Source organism: Scyliorhinus torazame, chromosome 14, assembly GCF_047496885.1.
Source record: "Scyliorhinus torazame isolate Kashiwa2021f chromosome 14, sScyTor2.1, whole genome shotgun sequence".
In the NCBI taxonomy this organism is placed as follows: Eukaryota; Metazoa; Chordata; class Chondrichthyes; order Carcharhiniformes; family Scyliorhinidae; genus Scyliorhinus; species Scyliorhinus torazame.
Window position 1 is genome coordinate 210,143,934 of NC_092720.1, and position 25,747 is coordinate 210,169,680.

The 25,747-nt window shown below is 49.7% G+C and overlaps 1 protein-coding gene across 1 annotated transcript in view; it reads right to left on the reverse strand.

Annotated features, from left to right (window-relative positions):
• LOC140389152 (E3 ubiquitin-protein ligase TRIM69-like) overlaps positions 1-25,747 on the reverse strand; it is a 146,144-nt gene that overhangs the window by 16,042 nt on the left and 104,355 nt on the right. The window contains exons 5-11 of the mRNA XM_072473311.1: positions 24,697-24,903; positions 24,450-24,501; positions 3,297-3,771; positions 3,113-3,208; positions 2,786-3,019; positions 2,236-2,258; positions 726-841 (exon numbers count right to left, since the gene is read on the reverse strand). Coding sequence (XP_072329412.1) covers positions 726-841; positions 2,236-2,258; positions 2,786-3,019; positions 3,113-3,208; positions 3,297-3,771; positions 24,450-24,501; positions 24,697-24,903 — 1,203 coding nt within the window. The remainder of the gene's footprint in view (positions 1-725; positions 842-2,235; positions 2,259-2,785; positions 3,020-3,112; positions 3,209-3,296; positions 3,772-24,449; positions 24,502-24,696; positions 24,904-25,747) is intronic.

Sequence of the window (25,747 nt, forward strand, 5' to 3'; positions counted from 1 at the left end):
CGGCTTACTCACTCTTCCAACTTCTTCCATCGGGCAGGAGATACAGAAGTCTGAGAACACGCACGAACAGACTTAAAAACAGCTTCTTCCCCACTGTCACTAGACTCCTAAATGACCCTCTTATAGACTGACCTCATTAACACTACACCCTGTATGCTTCATCCAATGCCAGTGCTTATGTAGTTACATTGTATATCTTGTGTTGCCCTATTATGTATTTTATTTTCTTCCCTTTTCTTCCCATGTACTTAATGATCTGTTGAGCTGCTCGCAGAAAAATACTTTTCACTGTTCCTCGGTACACGTGACAATAAACAAAATCTAATCCAACCAATCCAATCCAGGTGTTCAATTCCACCAACCGGATTCTCTGCCGTTTAACACTTGCTCTCTAATGTCTGAATGTCTTCCCGATAAACGATGATAAAAAATGTTCCCCAGAATGACAGACGGGACCAGTCCAGTCTCCTCGACAAATTGGGTTTCCCATCCTGAGATTGGTGCTCTCTTCCTCTGGTTATACAGATCCCTTCACTGCTTTGACACAAGGTGCTGATGGCTTCAGGCACTCACCCAGAGGAACCCACAGAGAGTAAAATATGAGAATGGAGAGGCTCCCGAGGATTAACAACCGGCAAAGTGAATATTTAATCTGGGACCTTGGAGACCCTTTAGTCCCTTCACAACTGGATTTAAAATCAGGAAAATGAGTAGAAGAGTGTTACCGGGGTTAATGGAGTTTATCATTTCTCTCCACGCTGTGTACTGTAAAGGGCCTTTGAACTTTCCGATAGACAGGCCGGCAGCAGATACGGAGAGTTTGTGATAGTCATCACTAATCCTGTATGTGAAAAAAAGTGCAATAAATTTGTCTGTTAGTAGATTTTAGAATATATATAAATTAGCATTTTAGCATTTTAGGTCTTTAGCATTTTTGATGATTGGGAAAATGTACAAAGTGAAATATTAATCACGTTTCTATAACTGAGAAAGGGATAACTTGGAAATTCAAAGGCAGAGAATGGAAACCCCCATGTCCTGAAAAAGGTTCACAGTCTGATAACAGATTAGTTACCGGGATATCACAAATCACAGGGGAAGAGAAACATTTAGCCTGTCCACTTGCTGTTTTACAAACAAAGTTTATCGAACAAAGACAAAGGCTGAAAACATCTGGAACTTATAAAAAATAAATTTAGAGTACCCAATTGATTTTTTCCAATCAAGTGGCAATTTAGTGTGGCCAATCCACCTGCCCGGCATTCACATCTTTGGGTTGTGGGGTCGAAACCCACGCAAACACGGGGAGAATGTGGAAACTCCACACGGACTGTGACCCAGAGCCGGGATCGAACCTGGGACCTCGGCGCCGTGAGGCAGCAGTGCTCACCACTGTGCCACCATGCTGCCCCTAAAACATCTGGAATTTAATGTTCAACTCTGGAATAACTGATCCCCACAACCCGAGAATTCTGCTCTCCTCTACTGGCATCTTAAATATCTCCGATTTTAGTCACTGCCCCATTGGAAGCTGGACCTTCAGCTGCCAAGGTCCTGAGCTCTGGAATTCCATCCTTGATCCTCTCCCTCTCTCTGTCTCTCTTTCTTCCTCAATCACTCTCTCTAAACTCCACCTCCGTCATCCGGATTAATATTTCCTGATGTGTCTCTGGATCAATTTGTGTTTTTTAACGCTCCTGTGAACCTCCTTTAGACTTTATATTACATTAAAGGTGCTAAATAAATACAAGTCTTTGCTGTTGTGGTTGTGAAGGACACGGAGCCAGTTTGTATTACAGAATAAAAATAGAACCCGTTCCCCCTTCAACGTCTGACTTTCTCGGGTTGTTCAGGCTCCATGCAGGGACATGGATGACCCACTCCTTGGATACATGGACGGTGCGGCTCTCTCAGGGTCAGTCGGAAGGTCACAGACACTAACAGCCAACATCAGGCAAGTGATCACCTGCAGCCTGGGAACCAGGTTCTATTGTTTACCTGATATCTTGTCATTTATACAATATTGTAGAACAGTTATAGAAAATCTAATACTGTTTAATCACGGTCATAAAGTTTGTTATTGTAAAATGCTCGCCAGTGAACAATACGCCGAGTTTTCATGGCCCGATGGACGACCATTTAAAGATGTGACAACAACCAAGAGATAAATCCATAACAACAATTGACTGAATTATTTTATCAAACTGCAGAGTTTCAGTAAAGAACATGTCCTACCTTCTCTTCCGACAAGCTTCCTCCTGAAAGAAATGAATGAGGAACAGTGAGGATGACAGGAACAGATTTCAGGAGGAGTTAAGACAGGCTGGTGAAATGAGCAGACTCAGAGCAGATGAGATTTCACACGGAGGTGTGAAGTGATGGATTTTGGAAGGAAGATTGTGGAGAGTCAAATAAACTGGAACTGAGCATCAGCCCCGCTCACAGACACAGTGACTCACACACACCGTACCAGACACACCCACACACTCACAACATGCAACTGGAACTGAAACAGTGGGAGTTCCAGGACAAAATTAAACTTGAGAAACACGGAAATAATCACAAAGCGAGTGTGGAAATCAGGGCAACACATTTCGGTCCCTGGGTTCTGCAGACAGTTTGGGAGCCGCTAGTTGAGAGACAACAGCAGAACAGTTCAGGAAGGGAAACAATTTCAGTTTAATTCTGTATTTTTTCAGTAAATTTTACATTTATTTCACAATTATCATCAGTTATTTTGTGACTGTGAAGTTTCACTGAACTGACCCGCAATATATTCCCTCACCTTCAGAAATATCAGCTCGTCTTTTTGCTCCATCTGTTGCTGCAACTTGGAGAGTTTCTCCTCAATAGAATTTAAATTCTCCTGAATCTCTCGAAGGTTTTTCTCCATTGGTTCTAGAATCCTCTCCTCTTCTTCCCTGAGATCTCTGAGTAAACGCTGCTCTATCTCAGTGAGAATCTGGTGCATTTTACTGAACTCGGATGTGATGTGGGTCTGCAGACTGCTCGACTGTTCCTACCAAATGAAATGTGAAACATAATTAATGTCCCGCGATAAAGGGAACAAAACTAACCGAGATCCCAGAAAATCAGCACAGGGAGACCTTACCCTAACTTCAGAAATCTTCCCTTTCTGTTTCTGTTCCGTTTCTAGAACCGCCGATTTCTTCTCTGTGAGAGAATTTAAGGAAGATTTCAGCTGATTCTGGGATTGGGAGAGAAAATAGCAAAATGAAAATGTTATCGCTGGAAATGGGAGAAAATATAAGTTTATAAAATAATTTCTCTTTTACCTTGTAGATTTCAGCAGCTTCTTTAACTGGCAGGAAGCGGTGCTCTCTGTGTTCCCGCGAATCGCTACAAATCAGACAGATCAATTTCTTGTCAGTTTCACAAAACAGCTTCAGTTCTTCCTGATGTTCCTCACAGTGAAGTTTACTTTCCTTCACTTTCCGATTCAGATTTAAATTTCGAGGTTTCTCTGTCAGATTCACTACGGGCAGATTTACCCTGAGGTTTCTTTCCGGAAACTCCTCTCTACATTCCGGGCAGGAGTTTATCTCCTTCTTTTCCCAACACTGGGAGATACAGGAGTGGCAGAAGCTGTGTCCACAATCCAGAATTGCCGGATCAGTGAAGAAATCGAGACAAATGGGACAAATTGTCTCCTCGGTCAAACTCTGGACCTGCTGTCTGAGAGCCATGTTCACACTCAGCACTTCCTGATTCGAACCGGTTTTAATTTGGATGTTGCCGCATTCCTGAATTCATCCAGTTCCGCGATTTCCTGATGAACTTCACTGGAACACTCCGATAATTATTATTAAAAGCTATTTACTGTCCTGGTGACTGTTTCACGGACAGAAATAAAACCGCACTCTGTTGAAGGACAACCCGGTTTAAAACAGGGAGTGCGGATTGAACCGTGGCTGCCAGGTTAAGGTGTTGGCAGTGTCGGAGGAAGGAGGTGGAGGGTGGGGACTGATATTACATTGCCCTCTGCCCCAGACTGAACTCGCTGTCGAATACAGAGCCTCTGGTGAAACACAGGCTAAGATCCATATCCAGAAACTGAATCGTGTTCATGATCGCAGCCACTCAGCCGGAAACACAAAGAGACGGAAACGTCACGGAGTTATTCTCGATGATCGATACAGAGAAGATCTTTCCAGCGATTGGGCCTGTGAGGTTCAAATTTATTTGCAAGGAAGTCTTGCATTCATATAGCGCCTTTCACAACCTCTGGGTGTCCCAGATGTGTTAAAGGCCACAAAGTATTTCCAATGTGGAGATGCTGTTGTCATAGCAACATAGAGTTTACAGCATAGAAAGAGGCCCTTCAGCCCATCGGGCCCACGCTGTCCATCAAGCACCTATCCATTCTAACCCCATTTTCCAGCACTTGGTCAGTTGCCTTGTGTGCTTTGGCATTTCAAACACTCATCTAAATGCTTCTTAAATGTGAGGGTTCCGCCTCTACCACCCTTTCAGACAGTGAGTTCCAGATTCCCACCACCCTCTGGGTGAAAAAGCTTTTCTTCAAATCCCCTCTAAACCTCCTGCCCCTTACCTTTACCCCCTGGTTATTGACCTCTCTACTAAAGGGGGAAAGTTTCTTACCATCTACACTGTGATGCACGATCAATTGCACAAAGACTAAAGGTGGGTACAACTGTGGCTTTATTACAGTCAGATGCGTGGCCTCCTGCTGCAGTTGTCGAAATGGCAGGGTACTGGAGGTCATACATATTTATACAGTTCTCCGTGGGCGGAGCCAGCCGGCAGTAGCTACCGGCGAACCTGTAGTGCAGGTCCTACCTTACATCTCCTATTACAGTGCTTCACCACATTCACCCCCTGTTAAAAATGAGTCCGGCGGGGGTGACGCAAAACTATATACAATTAGTGCAATTATGTACAGTGGTAGGGAAAGAAAAATCCATGTTGACGGTCCGGAGTCCGTCAAAGGTTCAGCCAGTCCAGTGCTTTGGTGCTTCGTTGGGAGCAGCGTCATGGTGGCGGCGAAGTCAGTGCTGGCGGTGGTGGAGGTGGCACTGATGGCGGTGGCGTCGGTGCTGATGCTGGCCAGTCATTGGGGAACTCGGGGAGCATGCCAAAGTCCTCTTCGTCCTCTTGTGCGGGAAAGGGGAGGAGGGGTGGTCTGGTGGGGTCAATATTGGCGGCGCGGTGGGAGGTGGGGTGGGGGGGGGGCACATTGGTGGGGGTGTGTGTTGGGGTGGAACCTGATGGTGCCAGGTCCCTGAGTGAGACAGTATCTTGGCGGTTGACGGGGAACTCAACGTAGGCATATTGAGGGTTGGCGTGGAGCAGGTTAACCCTGTCCACCAAGGGGTCCGCCTTGTGGAGTCGGACGTGCCTACGGAGAAGGACCAGGCCTGGAGCACCGAGCCAAGTCGGGAGCGACACCCCGGAAGTGGACTTCCTGGGGAAGGTAAAAACACGTTCATGGGGTGTGTTATTAGTGGCGGTGCACAATAGTGACTGGATGGAGTGCAGAGCGTTAGGGAGGACCTCCTGCCAGTGAGAGGCTGGGAGGTTCCTGGACCGTAGGGCCAGCTGGACGGCCCTCCAAACCGTCCCATTCTCCCGTTCTACTTGCCTGTTTCCCCGGGGATTGTAGCTGGTCGTCCTGCTGGAGGTTATACCCCTGCTGAGTAGGAACTGACGCAGCTCATCGCTCATGAATGAGGATCCTCTGTCACTGTGGATGTAGGTGGGGAAACCGAACAGAGCGAAGATGGTGCTGAGGGCCTTGATGACGGTGGCAGACGTCATATTGGGGCATGGGATGGCGAAGGGGAATCTGGAGTACTCATTGGCCACACTGAGAATGTACGTGTTATGGTCGGTGGAGGGGAGGGGCCCTTTGAAATCCACGCTGAGGCGTTCAAAGGGGCGCGAAGCCTTCACCAGGCGCGCACGGTCCGGCTGGTAGAAATGCGGCTTGCACTCCGCACAGCCCTGGCAGTCCCCGGTGACTGTCCTTACTTCCTCGTCAGAGTAGGGTAGATTGCGAGCTTTGACCAGATGGTATAACTGAGTGACCCCTGGCTGATAAAGACTGTCGTGCAGGGTCCGGAGTCGTTCGACCTGTGCGCTGGCACATGTACCTCGGGATAGGGCGTCAGGGGGCTCGTTGAGTTTGCCAGGGCGATACAAGATCTCGTAATTATAGGTGGAGAGCTCTATTCTCCACGGCAAGATTTTATCATTTTTGATCTTGCCCCGCTGTGTGTTATTGAACATGAAGGCTACCGACGTTTGGTCCGTAAGGGAGTGAATCTCTTACCGGGCAGGTAATGCCTCCAATGCCGCACCGCTTCAATGATAGCTTGGGCCTCCTTCTCGACGGATGAGTGTCGAATTTCAGAGGCATGAAGGGTGCGGGAAAAGAATGCCACGGGCCTGCCTGCCTGGTTTAGAGTGGCGTCGCTTTCTACTTGGAAAGGCAGTGATTCGTCCACTGCGCGCATCCTGGCCTTGGCGATGTCTGCTCTGATGTGGACGAAAGCATGTTGTGCCTCGGCCGCAAGGGGGAATTGGGTGGACTGAATGAGTGGGCAGGCCTTGTCTGCATAGTTTGGGACCCACTGAGCGTAGTAGGAAAAGAACCCCAGGCACCGTTTGAGGGCCTTGGGGCAGTGGGGGAGGGGAGGTTCCATGAGGGGGCGCATGCGCTCGGGGTCGGGCTCGAGAAGTCCGTTTTGGACTATATAGCCGAGAATGGCTAACCAGGTTGTGCTGAACACACACTTCCCTTTGTTGTAGTTCAGGTTGAGAAGAGTGGCAGTGCGGAGGAATTTATTGAGGTTGGCATTGTGGTCCTGCTGATCATGGCCGCAGATGGTGGCATTATCTAAGTACGGAAGGGTGCCCCGCCAACCGTACTGGTCCACCATTCGGTCCATCTCTCTTTGGAAGACCGAGACCCCATTTGTGACACCGAAAGGGACCCTAAGGAAGTGGTAGAGGCGACCGTCCACCTCGAAGGCCGTGTATGGCTGGTCCGACTTCCGGATGGGGAGCTGGTGGTAGGCGGATTTCAGGTCAATTGTTGAGAAGACGCGGTACTGCGCAATCTGATTGACCATATCAGATATGTGTGGGAGGGGGTACGCGTAGAGCTGCATGTACCGATTGATGGTCTGGCTGTAGTCCACGACCATCCTGTGTTTCTCCCCAGTTCTAACCACTACCACTTCAGCTCTCCAGGGGCTGTTGCTGGCCTCGATAACACCCTCCTTAAGCAGCCGCTGGACTTCGGACCTAATGAAGGTCTTGTCCTGGGTGCTGTACCGTCTGCTCCTAGTGGCAACGGGCTTGCAATCCACAGTCAGATTGGCAAAAATAGAGGGGGGATCGACCTTGAGGGTCGCGAGGCCGCAAATGGTAAGGGGGGGGTAAGGGCCTGCTGAATTTGAGGGTGAGGCTCTGGAGATTGCACTGGAAGTCCAGGCCCAACAGGCCTGCAGCGCAGAGATTAGGAAGGACATAGAGGCGGAAGTTACTAAATTCTACGCCCTGGACCGTGAGGGTGACTGTACAAAAGCCTTGGATCAGAACGGAGTGGGACCCGGAGGCGAGGGAGATCCTTTGATTGGCAGGGTGGACCGCGAGGGAGCAGCGCCTTACCGTATCTGGGTGAACAAAACTTTCGGTGCTCCCAGAGTCCAGCAGGCACGAGGTCGCTTGGCCGTTGATTTTAACCGTTGTCGACGCGGTGGCCAGGTTGTTCGGGCGAGATTGGTCCAGCGTCATCGAAGCGAGCTGCGGGTAGCCATCGGATGCTTCGGGTGGCGAGCGTGTGCGGTTTCGATGTCAGGATGTCCAGAGACCCTGTGGGGGACAAATTGGCGGCGCCCATGGTGCGCACATTGTGGTGTCGGGACAAGATGGCGGCACCCATGGTGTGCATATTGCGGGGTTGGGCCAAGATGGCGACACCCATGGTGCGCACATTGTGGGGTCGGGACAAGATGGCGGTGCCCATTGACCCGGGAGGAGAAGTTGGCGGCTCCCATTGTGCGTCTGGCATGGGGGAGGGGGCGATAGTGGGTGCGATCGCAGCGACTGCGCAGGCCTGGCACACAGCCACGAAGTGGCCCTTTTTACTGCAGGCTTTACAAACGGCAGTGCGGGCCGGGCAGTGTTGGCGGGGGTGCTTCTGCTGACCGCAGAAGTAGCAGCGGGGACCCCCGGGGTGCGCGGATCCGCGTACGGCGCAGGCGTATTGCAAATGCAGGGCCCCGGCTGAGGAGGTCGTCGGCGGGGTCCAGGAGGGATAGGAAGGAGTAGAAGGGTGGGCAGCGCGGCGGGAGAGGTACGATTGTACGTTACAGGACGCAACCGTCATGGAGAGCGCCAAGATTTTTGTCTCCGCCAGTTTGAACATGGCCCCTTCCAGCAATCGTTCTCGGATGCGGTCCGGCGCAATCCCCGTCACGAAGGCATCGCGCATGAGGAGATTCGAGTGTTCGGCGGCCGTGACGGCCTGACTGTCACAGACCCGGACAAGTGGCATTCGGGCCCACCAGAAGTCGCCGATGGACTCACCAGGTAGTTGCGAGCGGGTGGCAAGTACATGCCTGGCGAAGATGGTGTCGTCTTCTGCGCGTAGTGCTCTTTGAGGAGTTCCATTGCTTTTGTGTAATTTGTGGTGTCTTGGATCTACGGGAACACACTGGAGCTCAGTCTGGAGTGCAGGACGTTTATCTTCTGAGCCTCCGTTGGCGCGGGGTCCGCCGCATTGATGTAGGCCTCAAAACATGCTAGCCAGTGAGTAAAGTCTTTCCTGGCGTCGGGCGAGTGCGGATCCAGCTTCAGGCGATCGGGCTTAATTTGGATATCCATTCTGTGGAAAATCTGACTGTAATAAATTGATGCACGATCAATTGGACAAAGACTAATGTTGGGTACAACTGTGGCTTTATTACAGTCAGGTGTGTGGCCTCCTGCTGCAGCTGGCGAAATAGCAGGGCACTGGAGGTCATACATATTCATACAGTTCTCCGTGGGCGGAGCCAGCCGGCAGGAGCTACCGGTGAACCTGTAGTGCAGATCCTACCTTCCATCTCCTATTACAGTGGTTCACCACACGCTGTCTATGTCGTTCATTATTTTGTACACAGCAATCAGCCACCCCCGCGAGCCTTCTCTGCTCGAAGGAGAACAACATCAACCTAAACAGCCTCTCTGCATCATTGAAACTCAGGCAACATCTTGCTGAATCACCTCTGCACATTTTCTAGTGACAACCAGGACTGCACTCAGTGGTCTAACTGTGGCCTAACCAGTGTTTATTCAGCTCCATCATAACCTCTCTGCCATTATAATCTATGCCTCAGCTAATAAAGGCAAGTATCCCATATGCCTTCTTAACCTGACCTGATACATTCAGGGTTCTATGGACATGCACAGCAAGGTCCCTTAATCATCTGTACTTCCTAGGGACCTACCGTTCATTGTGCATTCCCTTGCCTTATTAGTCCTCCCAAAATACATCACCTCATGCTTATCAGGATTAAATTCCACTTGTCACTATTCTGCCCATCTGACCAATCCATCGATATCGTCCTTTTTTTTTCTCCAAAAAATATACTTTATTCATAAAATCTATCATAAACATTACAGAACATTTCGAATTGTCTTGACTGTACATTTCCATCAGAGTTACACATTCCCTTGATTTTCTTCCATTCAATTTTGATAACCATACACACATACCGCTCTTTACGTTACAATTCCTTCTTAAACATTTACATTGTCATGTTTCTTTTATACATTGGAGTGTTAATGACCCAGACCGAGGGGGGTTTACACTGTTACCCGCCCGTCGGTGTACATTTGCTGGTAAGACCTTACACAGTGGTCTTTCCCCATTGCGCCTTGGCGGCAGCTGCCCCAATCTTGAGTGCGTCCCTCAGCACGTAGTCCTGGACCTTGGAATGTGCCAGTCTGCAACACTCGGTCGAGGACAGCTCTTTGCACTGGAAGATCAGCAAGTTTCGGGCAGACCAAAGAGTGTCTTCCACCGAGTTGATGACCTTCCAGCAGCAGTTGATGTTTGTCTCGGTGTGTGTCCCTGGAAACAGTCCATAGAGCACAGAGTCCTGTGTCTCAGAGCTGCTCAGGATGAACCTTGACAAATACCACTGCATCTCTCTCCAGACCTTCTTTGCAAAGGCACATTCCACAAGGAGGTGTGTGACCGTCTCATTTCCCCCACAGCCACTCCGAGGGCAGCGTGCACAGGCGCAGAGCCTTCGGGTGTACATGAAGACTCTGACGGGGAGGGCCCTTCTCACTACCAGCCAAGCTAGGTCTTGGTGCTTGTTTGTAAGTTCTGGTGATGAGACGTTCTGCCAGATGACTCTGACAGTCTGCTCAGGGAACCACCCAACGTCCTCCACAGTCTGCTTTTCCTTGATGCCCTCGTGGACATTACGTGCTGACCACTGCTTCATTGCCTTGTGGTCAAAGGTGTTTTTCTTCAAAAACCTTTCCACAAGGGACAGGTGGTACGGCACGGTCCAACTACTTAGAGCGTTCCACGACAATGAGGCCAGGCCCATCCTTCGTAACACTGGGGACAGGTAGAACCTCAGTATGTAGTGACACTTGGTGTTTGCATACCGAGGGTCCACACACAGCTTGAAGCAGCTGCACACAAAGGTGGCCAGCAGGATGAGGGAGACGTTGGGTACGTTTTTCCCTCCCTTATCCAGAGGTTTGTACATGGTGTCCCTTCGGACACTGTCCATCTTGGATCTCCAGATAAATTTGAAAGATGGCCTGGGTGACTGCTGTGGCGTAGGGTCGGGTAATGGGCCAGACCTGCGCTACGTACAGTAACACCGAGAGTGCCTCACACCTGATGACCAGGGTTTTGCCCGCAATGGAGAGGGAGCGTTGCTCCCACCCGCCCAGTTTCTGTCTTACCTTGGCGATGCGCTCCTCCCAGTTTTTGGTGCACACCCCGGCCGCTCCGAACCATATCCCCAGCATCTTCAGGTAATCTGACCTGACAGTGAAGGGGACAAAGGACCGGTCGGCCCAGTTCCCAAAGAACATGGCCTCGCTCTTGCCCCGGTTTACCTTGGCTCCCGAGGCCAATTCAAACTGGTCGCAGGCATTCAAGAGCCTGCATACAGACGTGGGATCTGAGCAGAAGATGGCGACGTCGTACAGGGAGGCCTTAACTTGCACGCCTCTGCTGCCTGGGATCGTCACTCCTCTTATACCCGGATCCTTCCTGATGGACTTGGCAAAAGGTTCTTTGCAGCACACAAACATGGCCGAGGAGAGAGGGCAGCCCTGCCTGACTCCAGATTTGATCTGGAACTTTTCTGATTCCCACCCATTGATTGAGACTGCGCTATATAGATGTTTGTGTAGAGCAGTTTGATCCAATTGCGAATTCCCTCCCCAAACCCCATTTTGGAGAGCACATCCATCATGTAGGTGTGCGATATTCTGTCAAAAGCCTTCTCCTGGTCAAGGCTGATGAGGCAGGTGTCCACCTTCCTGTCCTGCACGTAGGCGATCGTATCCCTGAGTAGTGCGAGGCTATCAGAGATCTTCCTGACAGGTACAGCACAGGTTTGGCAGGGTGGATCACCGACTCCAGAGCAGACCTGACCCGATTGGCGATGAGCTTGGCTGGAATTTTATAATCCACATTCAACAGTGAAATGGGGCGCCAATTTCGAATTTCTTCCCTTTCCCCCTTCTGCTTGTAGATGAGGGTGATGATGCCTTTCCTCATGGATTCTGGCATGCTGCCGTCCAGAAGCATAGTCTCGTACACTTCCAGCAGGTCTGGGCCCATCCAGTCCCACAGAGCCGAATACAACTCAACCGGTAAGCCGTCGCTTCCGGGAGTTTTACTTGTCTCGAAGGAGCTAACGGCCTTTGTCAGCTCTTCCAGGGTTTGCGGTTTGTCCAGGTATTCCCGCTCGCTGTCACCTAAGACCTCCGTGATAGACAACAGGAAGGTCTGAGAAACAGTGTTATCTGTTGGCTTCAGATCATACAGTCCGGCATAAAAGGATTTGCTGATCCTCAGGATGTCAGACTGCAATGACTTTACAGAGCCATCTTCTTCCTTCAGGCTGCTGATCACAGAGGAGTCTCTGTGCACCTTTTGGAAGAAATAGCGTGAGTACTTTTCATCCTGCTCCACTGAGCGGACTCTGGAACGGAAGATAACCTTGGAGGCCTCCGAGGTGTAGAGCGAGGTTTGCTGGCTCTTCACCTCTTGGAGATCCTCCCTGACATCAACCCCCATTGACTGCAGCTTGAGCAAATTTTGCATACATTTCTGGAACCTGGACATGACCCCTCGTCTCTCTTTCACCTTTTGAATGCCCTTGAGGATGAAAAACCTTTTGATGTTCCCCTTGATTGCTTCCCACCAGAGATGTGGAGACTCAAAGAGGGGTTTCACGGTTCTCCAACCTTTGCAATCCCTTTTAAGTTCCTCGAGGTTCTCTGGAGTCAACAATTTTACATTCAGCTTCCATGTCCCCCTGCCCGCCCCCTGGTTTTCCTGCAGGTGGCAGTCGGCCAGTAGGAGGCAGTGGTCAGAGAAGAACACCGGCTTAACGACGGTGGACCTGACCGTGAAAGCACGGGACACAAAGAAGAAGTCTATCCTGGAGCGGACGGACATGTCTGGCCGTGACCATGTGTATCTATGCTGCGCTCCGTCTGCAGGGTTGCTGAAGACGTCAAGCAGCTTGGCGTCTTTTACCGTTTCCATCAGGAGCCTGGGCGTAGCGTCTAGTTTGCTGTCGGCTCTGCTGGATCGTCCAGCCTCATCGATGATGCAGTTGAAGTCCACCGCCCAGAATGACAGGCTTGGAGGTGGCCAACAGCAGCGGGAGTTGCTGAAGGACTGGCAGCCGCTCACTCCTTACGGCCGGGGCGTACACGTTAATGAGTCTGAGAGGGACGTTTTTGTATTCGCTCATGGACACTAGTGATGTCCAGGGGAAGCATAGCTGCAGTCAGTGACTGTGGTTTGAGGAGCTTTAGCTCAGAATGATTCAGCTGGAGGCTGAGCTGCGGATACTACGACACATCAGGGAGGGCGAGAGTTACCTGGAAGCTTTACTTCAGGAGATGGTCACAACCCTTAGGTGAGGATCTTCTGGTTTGGAAAGTGATGAGGGACAGGAGGATGTGACTGCTGCTGAGGCAGGTAAGAGGATCCAGAAGACAGGAGTGCCAGCCTCTGTAATTGTCCAACAGGTTTGAGATTCATTCAACTTACTTGGAGAGAGTGTGGGCTCAGGGTGGATGAGCTGATTAACCATGGCACTGCGGTACAGTGTCCATTCAAGTGGGGGAGGGGGGGGGGTCCTTTTAACTAAGACGTTCCTCCTCACTATTTACCACACCACCAGTTTTCATGTCAGCTTTGACCTTACTGATCATACCCCCCACATTCACATCCAGATTACTAATGTGCACCACAAACAGAAAGGGACCCAGCACCGATCCCTATGAAACACCACTGGACACAGGCATCCACCATTGTTAAACACCATTAAAAAAATATATATATTTTATTAAAGTTTTCAAACACAATTTTTCCCCTTACAAATCAAAATAAAAAATACAAGTAACATGATAACTACAATATAACATTGTGTAACTAACATGGTAAACTAACCAAATAACACGAAGTAATACTCCCCCCCGTCCCCTCTCCCCCTCCCAAAAACCCAAACACTTTACCCCCCCTCCCTCCCTCCCCCCCCTCCCCCTGGGTTGCTACTGCTGGTCATCTATCTTCCCTCTAACGTTCCGCTAGGTAGTCGAGGAACGGTTGCCACCGCCTGGTGAACCCTTGAGCCGAGCCTCTCAGCGCAAACTTCATCTGCTCCAGTTTTATGAACCCCGCCATATTGTTTATCCAGGCCTCCAGTCCGGGGGGTTTCGCTTCCTTCTACATGAGTAAAATCCTACACCGGGCTACTAGGGACGCAAAGGCCACGACATCGGCCTCTTTCGCCTCCTGCACTCCCTGCAACTCCAAATAAAGCTAACCCCCAGCCTGGTTTGACCCGGACCTTCACCACCTTCGAGATCACTCCCGTCACTCCCCTCCAATACACCTCCAGTGCCGGACACATCCAAAACATATGTGTGTGGTTCGCCGGGCTTCCGCCGCACCTCCCACACTTGTCCTCCACTCCGAAGAACCTGCTCAACCTTGCTCCCGTTATGTGTGCTCTATGCAGCACCTTAAATTGGATCAGGCTAAGCCTGGCACACGAGGAAGAGGAATTTACCCTGCTTAGGGCATCAGCCCACAAACCATCCTCAATCTCCTCCCCGAGCTCTTCTTCCCATTTTCCCTTCAGTTCGCCCACCAACTCCTCCCCCTCTTCTCTCATCTCCCGGTATATCTCTGACACTTTGCCCTCCCCGACCCACACCCCCAAAAGCACTCTATCCTGGATCCCCTGTGTCGGGAGCAGCGGGAATTCCCTCACCTGTTGTCTTGTGAACGCCCTCACCTGCATATACCTAAAGAAATTTCCCCGGGGCAGCTTATAGTTTTCCTCAAGCGCTCCCAAGCTCGCAAACGTCCCGTCTATAAATGAATCTCCCACTCTCCTGATTCCTACCTGGTGCCAGCTCTGGAATCCTCCATCCAGCCTCCCGGGGCAAACCTATGGTTGTTCCTGATCGGGGACCCCACCGAGGCTCCCAACACGCCCCTCTGTCGCCTCCATTGCCCCCAGATACTGAATGTTGCCGCCACCACTGGGTTTGTGGTAAATCTTTTTGGTGAGAGCGGTAGTGGCGCCGTCACCAGCGCTTTTAAACTCGTCCCTTTACAGGACTTCATCTCCAGTCTTTTCCACGTCGCTCCCTCTCCCTCTCTCATCCATTTACGAATTATCACCACATTGCCCAGTAGTAGTCGCCCAAATTCGGCAACGCCAGTCCCCCTCTGTCTCTACTACGTTGTAAGAACCCCCTCCTTACCCTCGGGACCTTCCCTGCCCACACGAAGCTCGTGATGCTCCTATCTATTTTTTTTTAAAAGGCCTTAGTGATCAGTATAGGGAGACATTGGAACACAAATAGGAACCTCGGGAGGACCATCATCTTAATTGCCTGCACTCTGCCCGCCAATGACAGCGGCTGCATGTCCCACCTTTTGAAATCCTCTTCCATTTGTTCCACCAGTCGTGTCAGATTAAGTCTGTGTAAGGTTCCCCAGCTCCTGGCTATCTGAATCCCCAGGTATCGAAAGTTTCTTTCCACTCTCCTTAGCGGTAGGCCATCTATCCCTCTACTCTGGTCCCCAGGGTGTATCACAAAAAGCTCACTCTTTCCCATGTTAAGCCTACATCCCGAGAAATCTCCAAACTCCCTCAGTATCTGCATGACCTCTGTCATCCCCCCCACTGGGTCCGTCACATACAGCAGTAGGTCATCCGCGTAGAGTGACACTCGGTGTTCCTCTCCCCCTCTAATCACCCCTCTCCATTTTCTGGAGTCTCTCAGCGCTATGGCCAGTGGTTCAATTGCCAACGCGAACAGTAATGGGGACAGCGGGCATCCCTGTCTTGTTCCCCTGTATAGTCGAAAATACTCCGACCTTTGCCGACCCGTGACCACACTTGCCGTTGGGGTTCCATAGAGGAGTTTAACCCAGCTGACAAACCCGTCCCCGAATCCGAACCTCCTCAGCACCTCCCATAGATACTCCCACTCCACCCTATCAAATGCCTTCTCTGCATCCATTGCCTCCACTATCTCTGCCTCTCCCTCTACTGGGGGCATCATTATCACCCCTAATAGCTGTCACATGTTGACATTTAGTTGTCTCCCCTTTACGAACCCTGTCTGGTCTTCGTGCACCACCCCCGGGACACAATCCTCTATCCTCGTTGCCAGCACCTTTGCTAGCAACTTGGCGTCCACATTTAGCAGTGAGATAGGCCTATAGGACCCACACTGCAGAGGATCTTTATCCCGCTTCAAGATTCACGATATCGTCGCCTCCGACATTGTCGGGGGTAGGGTCCCCCCTTCTCTGGCCTCGTTAAAAGTCCTTACCAACAGCGGGGCCAACAAGTCCACATATTTTCTATAAAATTCCACCGGGAACCCATCTGGTCCCTAGGGCCTTCCCTGTCTGCATGTTCCCCAGCCCCTTGGTAACCTCGTCCACCCCAATTGGCGCCCCCAGGCCTTCCACCTCCTGCTCCTCCACCCTCGGGAACCTTAATTGGTCCAAAAACTGCCGCATCTCCTCTTTTCCCTCCGGGGGTTGGGACCTATAAAGTCTTTCGTAAAAGGTCTTAAACACCTCGTTTATCTTCCCTGCTCTCCGCACCGTAGCTCCCTTTTCATCTCTAATTCCCCCTATCTCCCTCGCCGCTGTCCTCTTCCGCAGCTGATGGGCCAACAGGCGACTCGCCTTTTCCCCATATTCATATCTCATCCCCTGTGCCTTCCTCCACTGTGCCTCCGCCCTCCTTGTGGTCAACAGGTCGAACTCCATGAGGAGTCGTCGTCTCTCCCTGTATAGTCCTTCCTCCGGGGCCTCCGCGTATTCTTTATCTACCCTCAAAATCTCCCCCAGTAGTCTTTCCCTTTCCTTGGCCTCTATTTTCCCCTTGTGGGCCCTGATGGAGATCAGCTCTCCTCTGACCACCGCCTTTAGTGCTTCCCATACTACTCCCACTCGGACCTCCCCATCGTCATTGGCCTCCAGGTATCTCTCGATACATCCCTGCACCCTTCCACAGACTCCCTCATCCGCCAGTAATCCCACATCCAGTCGCCAGAGTGAACGCTGCTCCCTCTCCTAGTTCCAGGTCCACCCAGTGTGGGGCATGATCTGAAACAGCTATGGCTGAATACTCAGTTTCTTCCACCCTCGAGATCAGCGACCTTCCCATAACAAAGAAATCTATCCGGGAATACACCTTGTGAACATGGGAGAAGAAGGAGAACTCTTTGGCCTTCGGCCTAACAAATCGCCACGGATCCACTCCCCCCATTTGGTCCATAAACCCCTTAAGCACCTTGGCCGCTGCCGGCCTTCTTCCGGTCCTAGATCTAGATCTATCTAATCCTGGGTCCAACACAGTGTTGAAGTCTCCCCCCATTATCAGGTTTCCTACCTCCAGGTCCGGGATACGTCCCAGCATCCGCCTCATGAATCCCGCATCATCCCAATTCGGGGCATATACGTCAACCAACACGACCTCCATTCCCTCCAGTCTGCCACTCACCATCACATATCTGCCTCCGCTATCTGCTACAATGTTCCTAGCTTCGAATGATACCCGTTTCCCCACCAGTATGGCCACCCCTCTGTTCTTTGCATCCAGCCCTGAGTGGAACACCTGTTCCACCCATCCTTTCCTTAACCTAACTTGGTCCGCCACCTTCAGGTGCGTCTCCTGAAGCATTGCCACGTCTGCCCTCAGTCCTTTCAAGTGCGCAAACACTCGGGCCCTTTTAATCGGCCCATTTAGGCCTCTCACGTTCCACGTGATCAGCCGAACTGGGGGGCTACCTGCCCCCTTCCCGTGTCGACTAGCCATCACCCTCTCTAGGCCAGTCCCACGTCCCGGTTCCGCGCTCCCACCCGTTCCCCAGGCGGCGCATTCCCGCCCCGACCACCCTTTCTTTTACCAGTTCCTCTTTGATTTCTGCAGCAGCAACCCAGTTATCCTTCCCCCCCCCCCTTCCCCCCCCCCCCCCCCCTGCTAGATCCCCATCTAGCATATTGCTCCCCCCATATTGCTTCCAAAAGTCAGCTGACTTCAACTGACCCCGGCTTCTCCCGCTCTCTCCTTGACCCCCCCATTGGGGAACTCCCATCTACCTTGCGCCTATCTTCCCACCATCATCTTTCTGGCGCGGGAACAAGAACAGTAAACCCCGTGTTCTCTATAGTTATCCCGCCCCTTGTGGCGCAGCTCCCTCTGTCGTCCCACTCCCATTCCCCATCCCCCGCCTATGTCTCTTCTTCCCCCCCACCGGCGCCCACATTTCTTAGTGTCCCCCCCTTCCCAATTTACATCTCTATATACATCGGCATTGTCATTTCCCCTCTAACATCAGTCCCTCAGTTCTGATCCAGTTTCTCGTTTTTAATGAAGGTCCATGCTTCTTCCGCCGTTTCGAAGTAGTGATGTCTCTCCTGGTGCGTGACCCACAGTCGCGCCGGCTGCAGCATCCCGAACTTCACCCTCTTCTTGTGTAGCACCTCCTTGGCTCGATTAAAACTCGCCCTCCTTCTCGCCACCTCCGCACTCCAATCCTGGTACACCCGTACCACCGCATTCTCCCATCTACTACTTTGTACCTTTTTGGCCCATTTCAGAACCACCTCTCTATCATTGAAGCGATGAAATCGCACGATCGTCGCCCTAGGTGGTTCTCCCGCCTTTGGTCTCCTCGCAGGGACCCGATGAGCCCCTTCCACTTCCAAGGGGCCCGAGGGGGCCTCAGCTCCCATTAGCAATCGTAGCATCGTGCTCACGTAAGCCCCGCCGTCCGCTCCTTCCACTCCCTCGGGGAGACCCAGGATCCGAAGGTTCTTTCTCCGTGATCTGTTTTCTAGGGCTTCAATCCTTTCAATGCACTTTTTGTGGAGCGTCTCGTGCGTCTGCGTTTTGACCGCCAGGCCCAGGATCTCGTCTTCGTTGTCCGTCACCTTCTGCTCCACCACGCGGAGCTCCATCTCCTGGGTCTTTTGTGCCTCCTTAAGCCCCTCAATTGCCTGTAGCATCGGTGCCAGCACCTCCTTCTTAAGCAGCTCCACACACCGTCTCAAAAATTCGTCCTGGTCCGGCCCCCATGTCGCCTGGGCTCTCTCCGCCGCCATCTTACTCCTTTTTTCTTCTGTCCCTGTCCTCGAGGATTCTTCGCGATCTGTGAACTCAAGGTGTGAAATGCAGATTCTGGAACACTATCAGTTGTCAAACCTCGGAATGTCCTCTGCTGGAACTTTAGCCTTAGCAAACAGCAAACAGCTAGACAAACATTTCCTGATGCACAATTTTTGTGAAGTCAATCTTATTTGTGCCTTTGCAAACAAGTTTGAATCTTTTTCGTGGTCAACACTCTGCATCCTGCCCATAAGCCAATTTTAGATCCAATTTGATAAATTGTCCTGGATCAAGTGGGCTCTTACTTTCTTCACGAGTCTCCCATGTGGGACTTTGTCAAAAGCCTTACTGAAGTCTATATAGATTACATCAACTGCACTGCCCTCATCTGCACTCCTTGTCACCTCCTTGAAAAATTCAATCAGATTTGTGAGATGTAATCTCCCCCTGACAAAGCCATGCTGATTATCATAGAATCTACGGCATGGAGACAGGCCATTCGGCCCAAACTGGTCTATCCCACCAAAGAACCATCTAAGCTAACCCCATTTGCCTACATTTGGCCCATATCCCTCCAGATCTTTCCTCTCCTCATATATGTCCGAATTATTTTTAAATGTTGTCAATATGCCTGCCTCAACCACTTCCTCCTGCAGCTCATTCCACATACATACCACCCTCTGTGTAAAAAGGTTGCTCCTCAGGTTCCCATCATTTTTTTCCCCTCTTAACTTAAACTTATGCCCTCTAGTTGTAGATTCCCCAACCCTAGGAAAAAGACTGAGTGCATTCACCCTATCCATGCCTCTCATGATCTTGTACACCTCTGTAAGATCACCCCTCAGTCTCCTACGCTCCAATAAAAAAAGTCCTAACCTGTCCAATCTCTCCTTATAACACAGTTTCTTGAGTCCTGGCAATATCCTTTCATGTCTCTTCTGCACCCTCTCTAGTTTAATAACGTCTATCCTGTAGCAAGGCGACCATAACTGGACACAGTATTCCAGGCGTGGCCTCAACAACATCCTGTACAACTGCAACATAACTTCCCAACTTCTCTACTCAATGCCCTGACTGATGAAGGCCAGCATGCCAAAAGTCTTCTTCGCTGCCCTATCTATCTGTGATTCCACCTTTTGAGAACCGTGCATATGAACTTCAAGGTCCCTCTGTTCCACGATACTCCCTAAGGTCCAACCATTCACTGTGAAAGTTCTATCTTGATTTGACTTTCCGAAATGCAACACCTCACACTTATCTGTGTTGAACTCCATTTGCCATTTCTCAGCCCATTCCCCCAGCTGATCATGATTCTGCAGCAATATTTGATAACCTTCCTTACTGTCTACAATACCACCTATTTTAGTATCATCGACAAGCTTACTGATCATGCCTTGTACATTCTCATCCAAATCATTAATATAGATAACAAACAGCAATAACAAATAGTCCCAGCACTGACCCCTGAGGTACACTACTAGTCACAGGTCTCCGGTCCGACAAGCGTCCTTCCACCTTTGCTTCCTACCATCAAACCAATTGTGTATCCAATTTGCCAGCTCTCCCTGGATTCCATGTGATCCAACCTTCCAGAGAATCCTCCCATGTGGAACTTTATCAAAGGCCTTACTGAAGTCCATTTAGACTACGTCTACTGCCCTGCCTCCATCAAACTTCCTGGTCACTTCATCAAAGAACTCTAACAAATTTGTAAAGCATGATCTGCCATGCACAAAGCCATGCTGACTACTCCTAATCAAACCCTGTCTTTCCAAATGTCTGAATATCTTATCCCTCAGAATCCTCTCCAATAACTTATCCACCACAGATCACCGGTCTATAATTCCCAGGTTTTTCTTTGTAGCCCTCCTTAAATAAGGGCACAACATTTGCTACCATCCAGTCTTCTGGCACCTCACCCGTGGCTAATTATGCTGCAAATATCTCAGCCAAGGCTCCCGCAATTTATTCTCGAGCCTCATGCAGTGTTCTTCAATATATCTGGTCAGGGCCAGGGGGTTTATCCATTTTCATACATTTTAATACGTCCATCACCCCCTCTACTGTAATGCAAACTGTCCCCAATATATCGCCACTCACCTACCCAGGTTCTCAAGTCTTCATGTCTTTCTCCACAGTAAACACAGAGGAGAACCTCATCCATCTCCTCCGGTTCCACACATATGTGTCCTCTTTGATCCTTGAGGGGTCCTATTCTCTCTTGTTATTCTTTTTCCTTTAATATACTTAAAGAATCCCTTTGGATTCTCCTTAATCCTCTCAGCCAAAGCGACCTCATGCCCCCTTTTTGCCCTCCTAATTTCCTTCTTGAGTATACTTCTGTGTCCCCTGTACACCTCAGGAAATCCCTCGAGTCCAGATGCTTGTACTGGAACCATGCCCTGGCCAAAATTTCAGTATGTTTTGTCATCCAGGGTTCCCTACTCCTGCCAGCCCTGCCCTTCATCCTCACTGGAATATGTAGACCCTGAACTCTAAATTTAGAACTTGCACCTGTGGACCAGTTGTGGCCCATTCTGTAACTATTGTAAAATTAATAGAACTATGGTCACTGGTTCCAAAGAAGTCCTCCATCGTCACCTCAGTCATTTGCCCTGCCCTATTGCCCAAGAGTAGGTCAAATTTTGCCCTTTCTCGAGTAGGACCCTCCACATACTGCCTAAGGAAACTTTCCTGAACATGCAGAACAAATTCCACCCCTTCTAAGCCCGACACTGTGGCAGTCCCAGTCTATGTTAGGAAACTTAAAATTATCTATTATGACAAACCGATTACTCCTGTAAGTTTCCCCAATCTCCCTGCATATTTGTTCTTCTAAATCTCGTTGAGTATTTGGGATCTATAGTAAAACCCTAATTAAGTCACCATCCCCTTCTTATTTCTTGGTTCCACCCACAAAAGTCTTGCTGGATGATCCCTCATTTATTTCATCTCCGACTACTGCCGTGATGCTCCCCTTAATTAAAAATGCAACTCCCTCTCCTCTCCTTCCTCCATCTCTGTCCTACCTAAAGCACCTGTACCCTGGAACATTAAGCTGCCAGTCCTGTCCCTCCCTTAGCCATGTTTCAGTTATCGCTATAATATCCCAATCCCACATATCTACCCTTGCCCCGAGTTCATCAGCCTTACCTGTCAGCCCTCTTGTATTGAAATGGATACAATTTAATCAAACAGGTTTTACCCACTCCCTGTCGTGCTCCTGTCTATCATGTCGTTGCTGAGTGTGCATCGCCTTTCAACCCCTCATTTGCTTCCCTGCTGCTGAGGATCCCACCTCCTGTCAATCTAGTTTAAACCCTCCATTGTAGCACGAGCAAATTTGCCCTCTGTTGATCTCCCTCCAGTTCAGATGCAACCCGTTCCTCTTAAACAGGTCACCTCTGCCCCAGAAAATATCCCAATGATCGAAGAATCGGAATCCTTGCCCCCTGCACCAATTCTTTCGCCACACATTCATCTGTCTCATTCTCCTGTTCTTACCCTCAGTAGCAGGTGTCACTGGAAGTAATCCAGAGATTACTACCTTTGAGGTCCTGCTTCTTAACCTTTTTCAAAGTTTGAGCATCAACTACGTCCTGTGGTCATGAATTCCACAGGCTCACCACTCATTGTTCCAGCGCAGAAGGAGGCCATTTGGCCCATCGGCTCTGCACCAGCCCTCCAAACCAGCATCATGATTTAGTGCCATTCACTTGCCTTTCCCTGTACCCCTGCACATTGTTTATATTCAAGTAGTCATCTAATGTCCTGTTAAATACCTCAATTGAACCTGCCTCCACCACACTACCAAGCCGTGGACTCCAGACCCCAACCACTGGACATTTGTTGTGTGAACATTTTTTTTCTCACATCACGTTTGCTTCTTTTGCCAATCACTTTAATTCTGTGCCCTCTCCTTCTTCATCCTTTTACGTGCTGGAACAATCTCACCCTGTGGACTCTGTCCAGCCCCCTCTTTTTCTTGAACATCTGCATCAAATCTCCTCTTCACCTTCTTCCCTCCAAGGAGAAATTGTTTTGATTATCTGATAACTTCCTTCACTAATTTTGTAAATAAAAAATATTCAACACTCAGAAAAATGAGAAACGTTTCAATCTGCGGCTTTACAAAGTTGCTCAGAATGTTTGTAGAACTTGGTGAGTCTCGGTTCTTCCAACACTCTCCTAATACAGACAAAAACAAACCCTAACAAGTGACCCAATGACACTGAGCACAGTGAACACGGCAGACCTTGGCGGGTGGAAGAACAGGAATAACAAATTACATCCTGAGCTCCAGCTTCCCCGGCGTCTCGTAAACCCGCCCCCCTCAGTCTGAGTGCCAGGTGGCCGAGCCAATCCGATTACAGACAATCTGTGATCCCGCCTCCCTCACACTCCGTGCCAGGTGGCTGAGCCAATCCGATTACAGACAATCTCTGATCCCGCCTCCCTCACTCTCCGTGACAGGTGGCCGAGCCATTCCAATTACAGACAATCTGTGATCCCGCCTCCCTCACACTCCGTGACATGTGGCTGAGCCAATCCAATTACAGAGAATCTGTGAGCCAGCCTTCCTTAGTCTGAGTGACATGCAGTCTAGCCAATCGCATTCCAAAGATTCGTGGGCCCACCTCTCAGTCTGGGTGACAGGATAGATGTGTAGGTTAGCTGGATTGGCCTTGTTAAATTGCCCCTTGGTGTCCAAAAGATTAGGTCGGGTTACTGGGTTCCAGGATAGGGTGGAGGCTGGAGGCATGGGCTTAAATAGAGTGCTCTTTCCAAGGTGTGCAGCAGACTCAGTGGGCCGAATGGCCTATTTCTGCACCAAGGCCTCGGTCAGTAATATCTATCAGGGGAAACTAGGGTCCCAACACTGAACCCTGGGAACTCCACCAAAACCCATCCTGCTGTTCAAAAAACATACATTAACCACAAATCTGTTTCCTACCACTCAGCTAAATTTCCAGCCATGTTACTACTGTCCCTTTTATTCCATGAGCTATAACATTGGTCAATAGCTTTAAGTTCCTGGGGGTCGCCATCACCATCAGTCTGTCCTGGTTATATTTTCTCATATACCCGTCCTTGTTTTCTTCATTAATCCATTAATCTTCCCAAGTGAATATTAACTTTGTCCTGAATTATTGTTTCTCAAAGTTTGCCATGACCAAAGTAACAAATAATTCTCAGTACTCCACATGGCATTGATATAGGTGACGGTGAATTGAAGTGAAAGTGAGGAAATGGGTTTGAGATACAGACCACACACAATCTACTCAAAAGACTGAAAAGTCTGAGTAACTTGCTCCTGTTTGTAGCTTCCTGCGACTTACTCAGTTTGCGAATCTGCAGACATTCTGCTCCTTGCAATTCAATCAATGCCACATTCGGCTCAAGTGAATGTTTCAGGTTTGAAAACAAAACGGAGAAAACAATTCTCTTCATCCCTCACCTTGTCCCTTTGAAGAAAGTGATTAACAGATCGTTCATTTCATTCACTATTTGTAGATTCTCGCTGAGTGTTAAATGGCTGCTGCATTTTCCTACCTCAAGGCATCCCCCGCAATCGGCAGTACGACATTCCATTTGTAGGAAATGTCTGGAATTAAACAGATGCTGGAAATACACAATAGCATCTTTCGGGGAGAGAGAGACAGACAGAGTTAATTTCACGTATCTTTCCCCAGCCATTTCATTTTGTTCCCAGTGCTGTGTAAGATTGGTGAGGTAACAGGTATTAAGCAAATGCAGAGACAGGGAAAGCAGTCAGGGGATGTGCTTTTCCACAGTGTACCCGAGATGGCAGATTCTTGCTGTACTTCAACTAAAATAGAAACAGCCAAATATTTTCTCTTGTTCACAGATGCTGGTTTTTCCAGTGTAGATATTCCTCGAGCCAAGTCTACAAAGTTGGACAGGCAAACATCAGTAGGATTATACTTTAAACGTATATCAAAACCTCCTTGTTCAAAGACCACCAAGTGCTTGAATGGGTTTGTGTCTGACAGAGATGTTTGCATTTATTTCATTGTATGATTCAACCAACGTAGAACTCTGTGTGACAATTTTAATCTTACATAGTCCAAAGATGTGCAGGTTAGGTGGATGGCCATGCTAAATTGCTCCTAAATGTCCAAAGGTTGGATGGGGTTCCAGGGATTGGGCGGGGGATTGTGCCCGGTGGGTGTTCTTTCGAAGGGTCAGTGCAGACTCGATGAGCTGAATGGCCTCCTTCTGCACTGCAGGGATTCTATGATATCTGGCCCTTTACGTCAGGCTAAGCGACAATATCCCATTGCTGCAGAATCCCTCAGCGCTGCCGGGATATAATCGGGGATTTAGAGGAACAGGGATTAGTTTAGAAACAGCCTCCTGCACCAACTGACCTATTTGGCCAGGGGAAAAATGCTGATGGGTCAGCCAGACTGACCATTGACTAAACCAATTTGAATGTAGTCACCCCCCCCCACCCCCCGCATTCATCCAATTGGGACAAGCCTATCTTCCAGTTGCCGTTGCTGAGTATGCATCTCCTTTCAACCCCTCATTTGCTTCCCTGCTGCTGAGGATCCCACCCCCTGCCAATCTAGTTTAAACCCTCCCTTGTAGCATGAGCAAATCTGCCCTCCAGGATATTGATCCCCCTCCAGTTCAGATGCAATCCGTCCCTCTTAAACAGGTCACCTCTGCCCCAGAAAATATCCCAATGATCTAAGAATCTGAATCCTTGCCCCCTGCACCAATTCTTTAGCAATGCATTCATCTGTCTCATTCTCCTGTTCTTACCCTCAGTAGCAGGTGTCACTGGAAGTAATCCAGAGATTACCACCTTTGAGGTCCTGCTG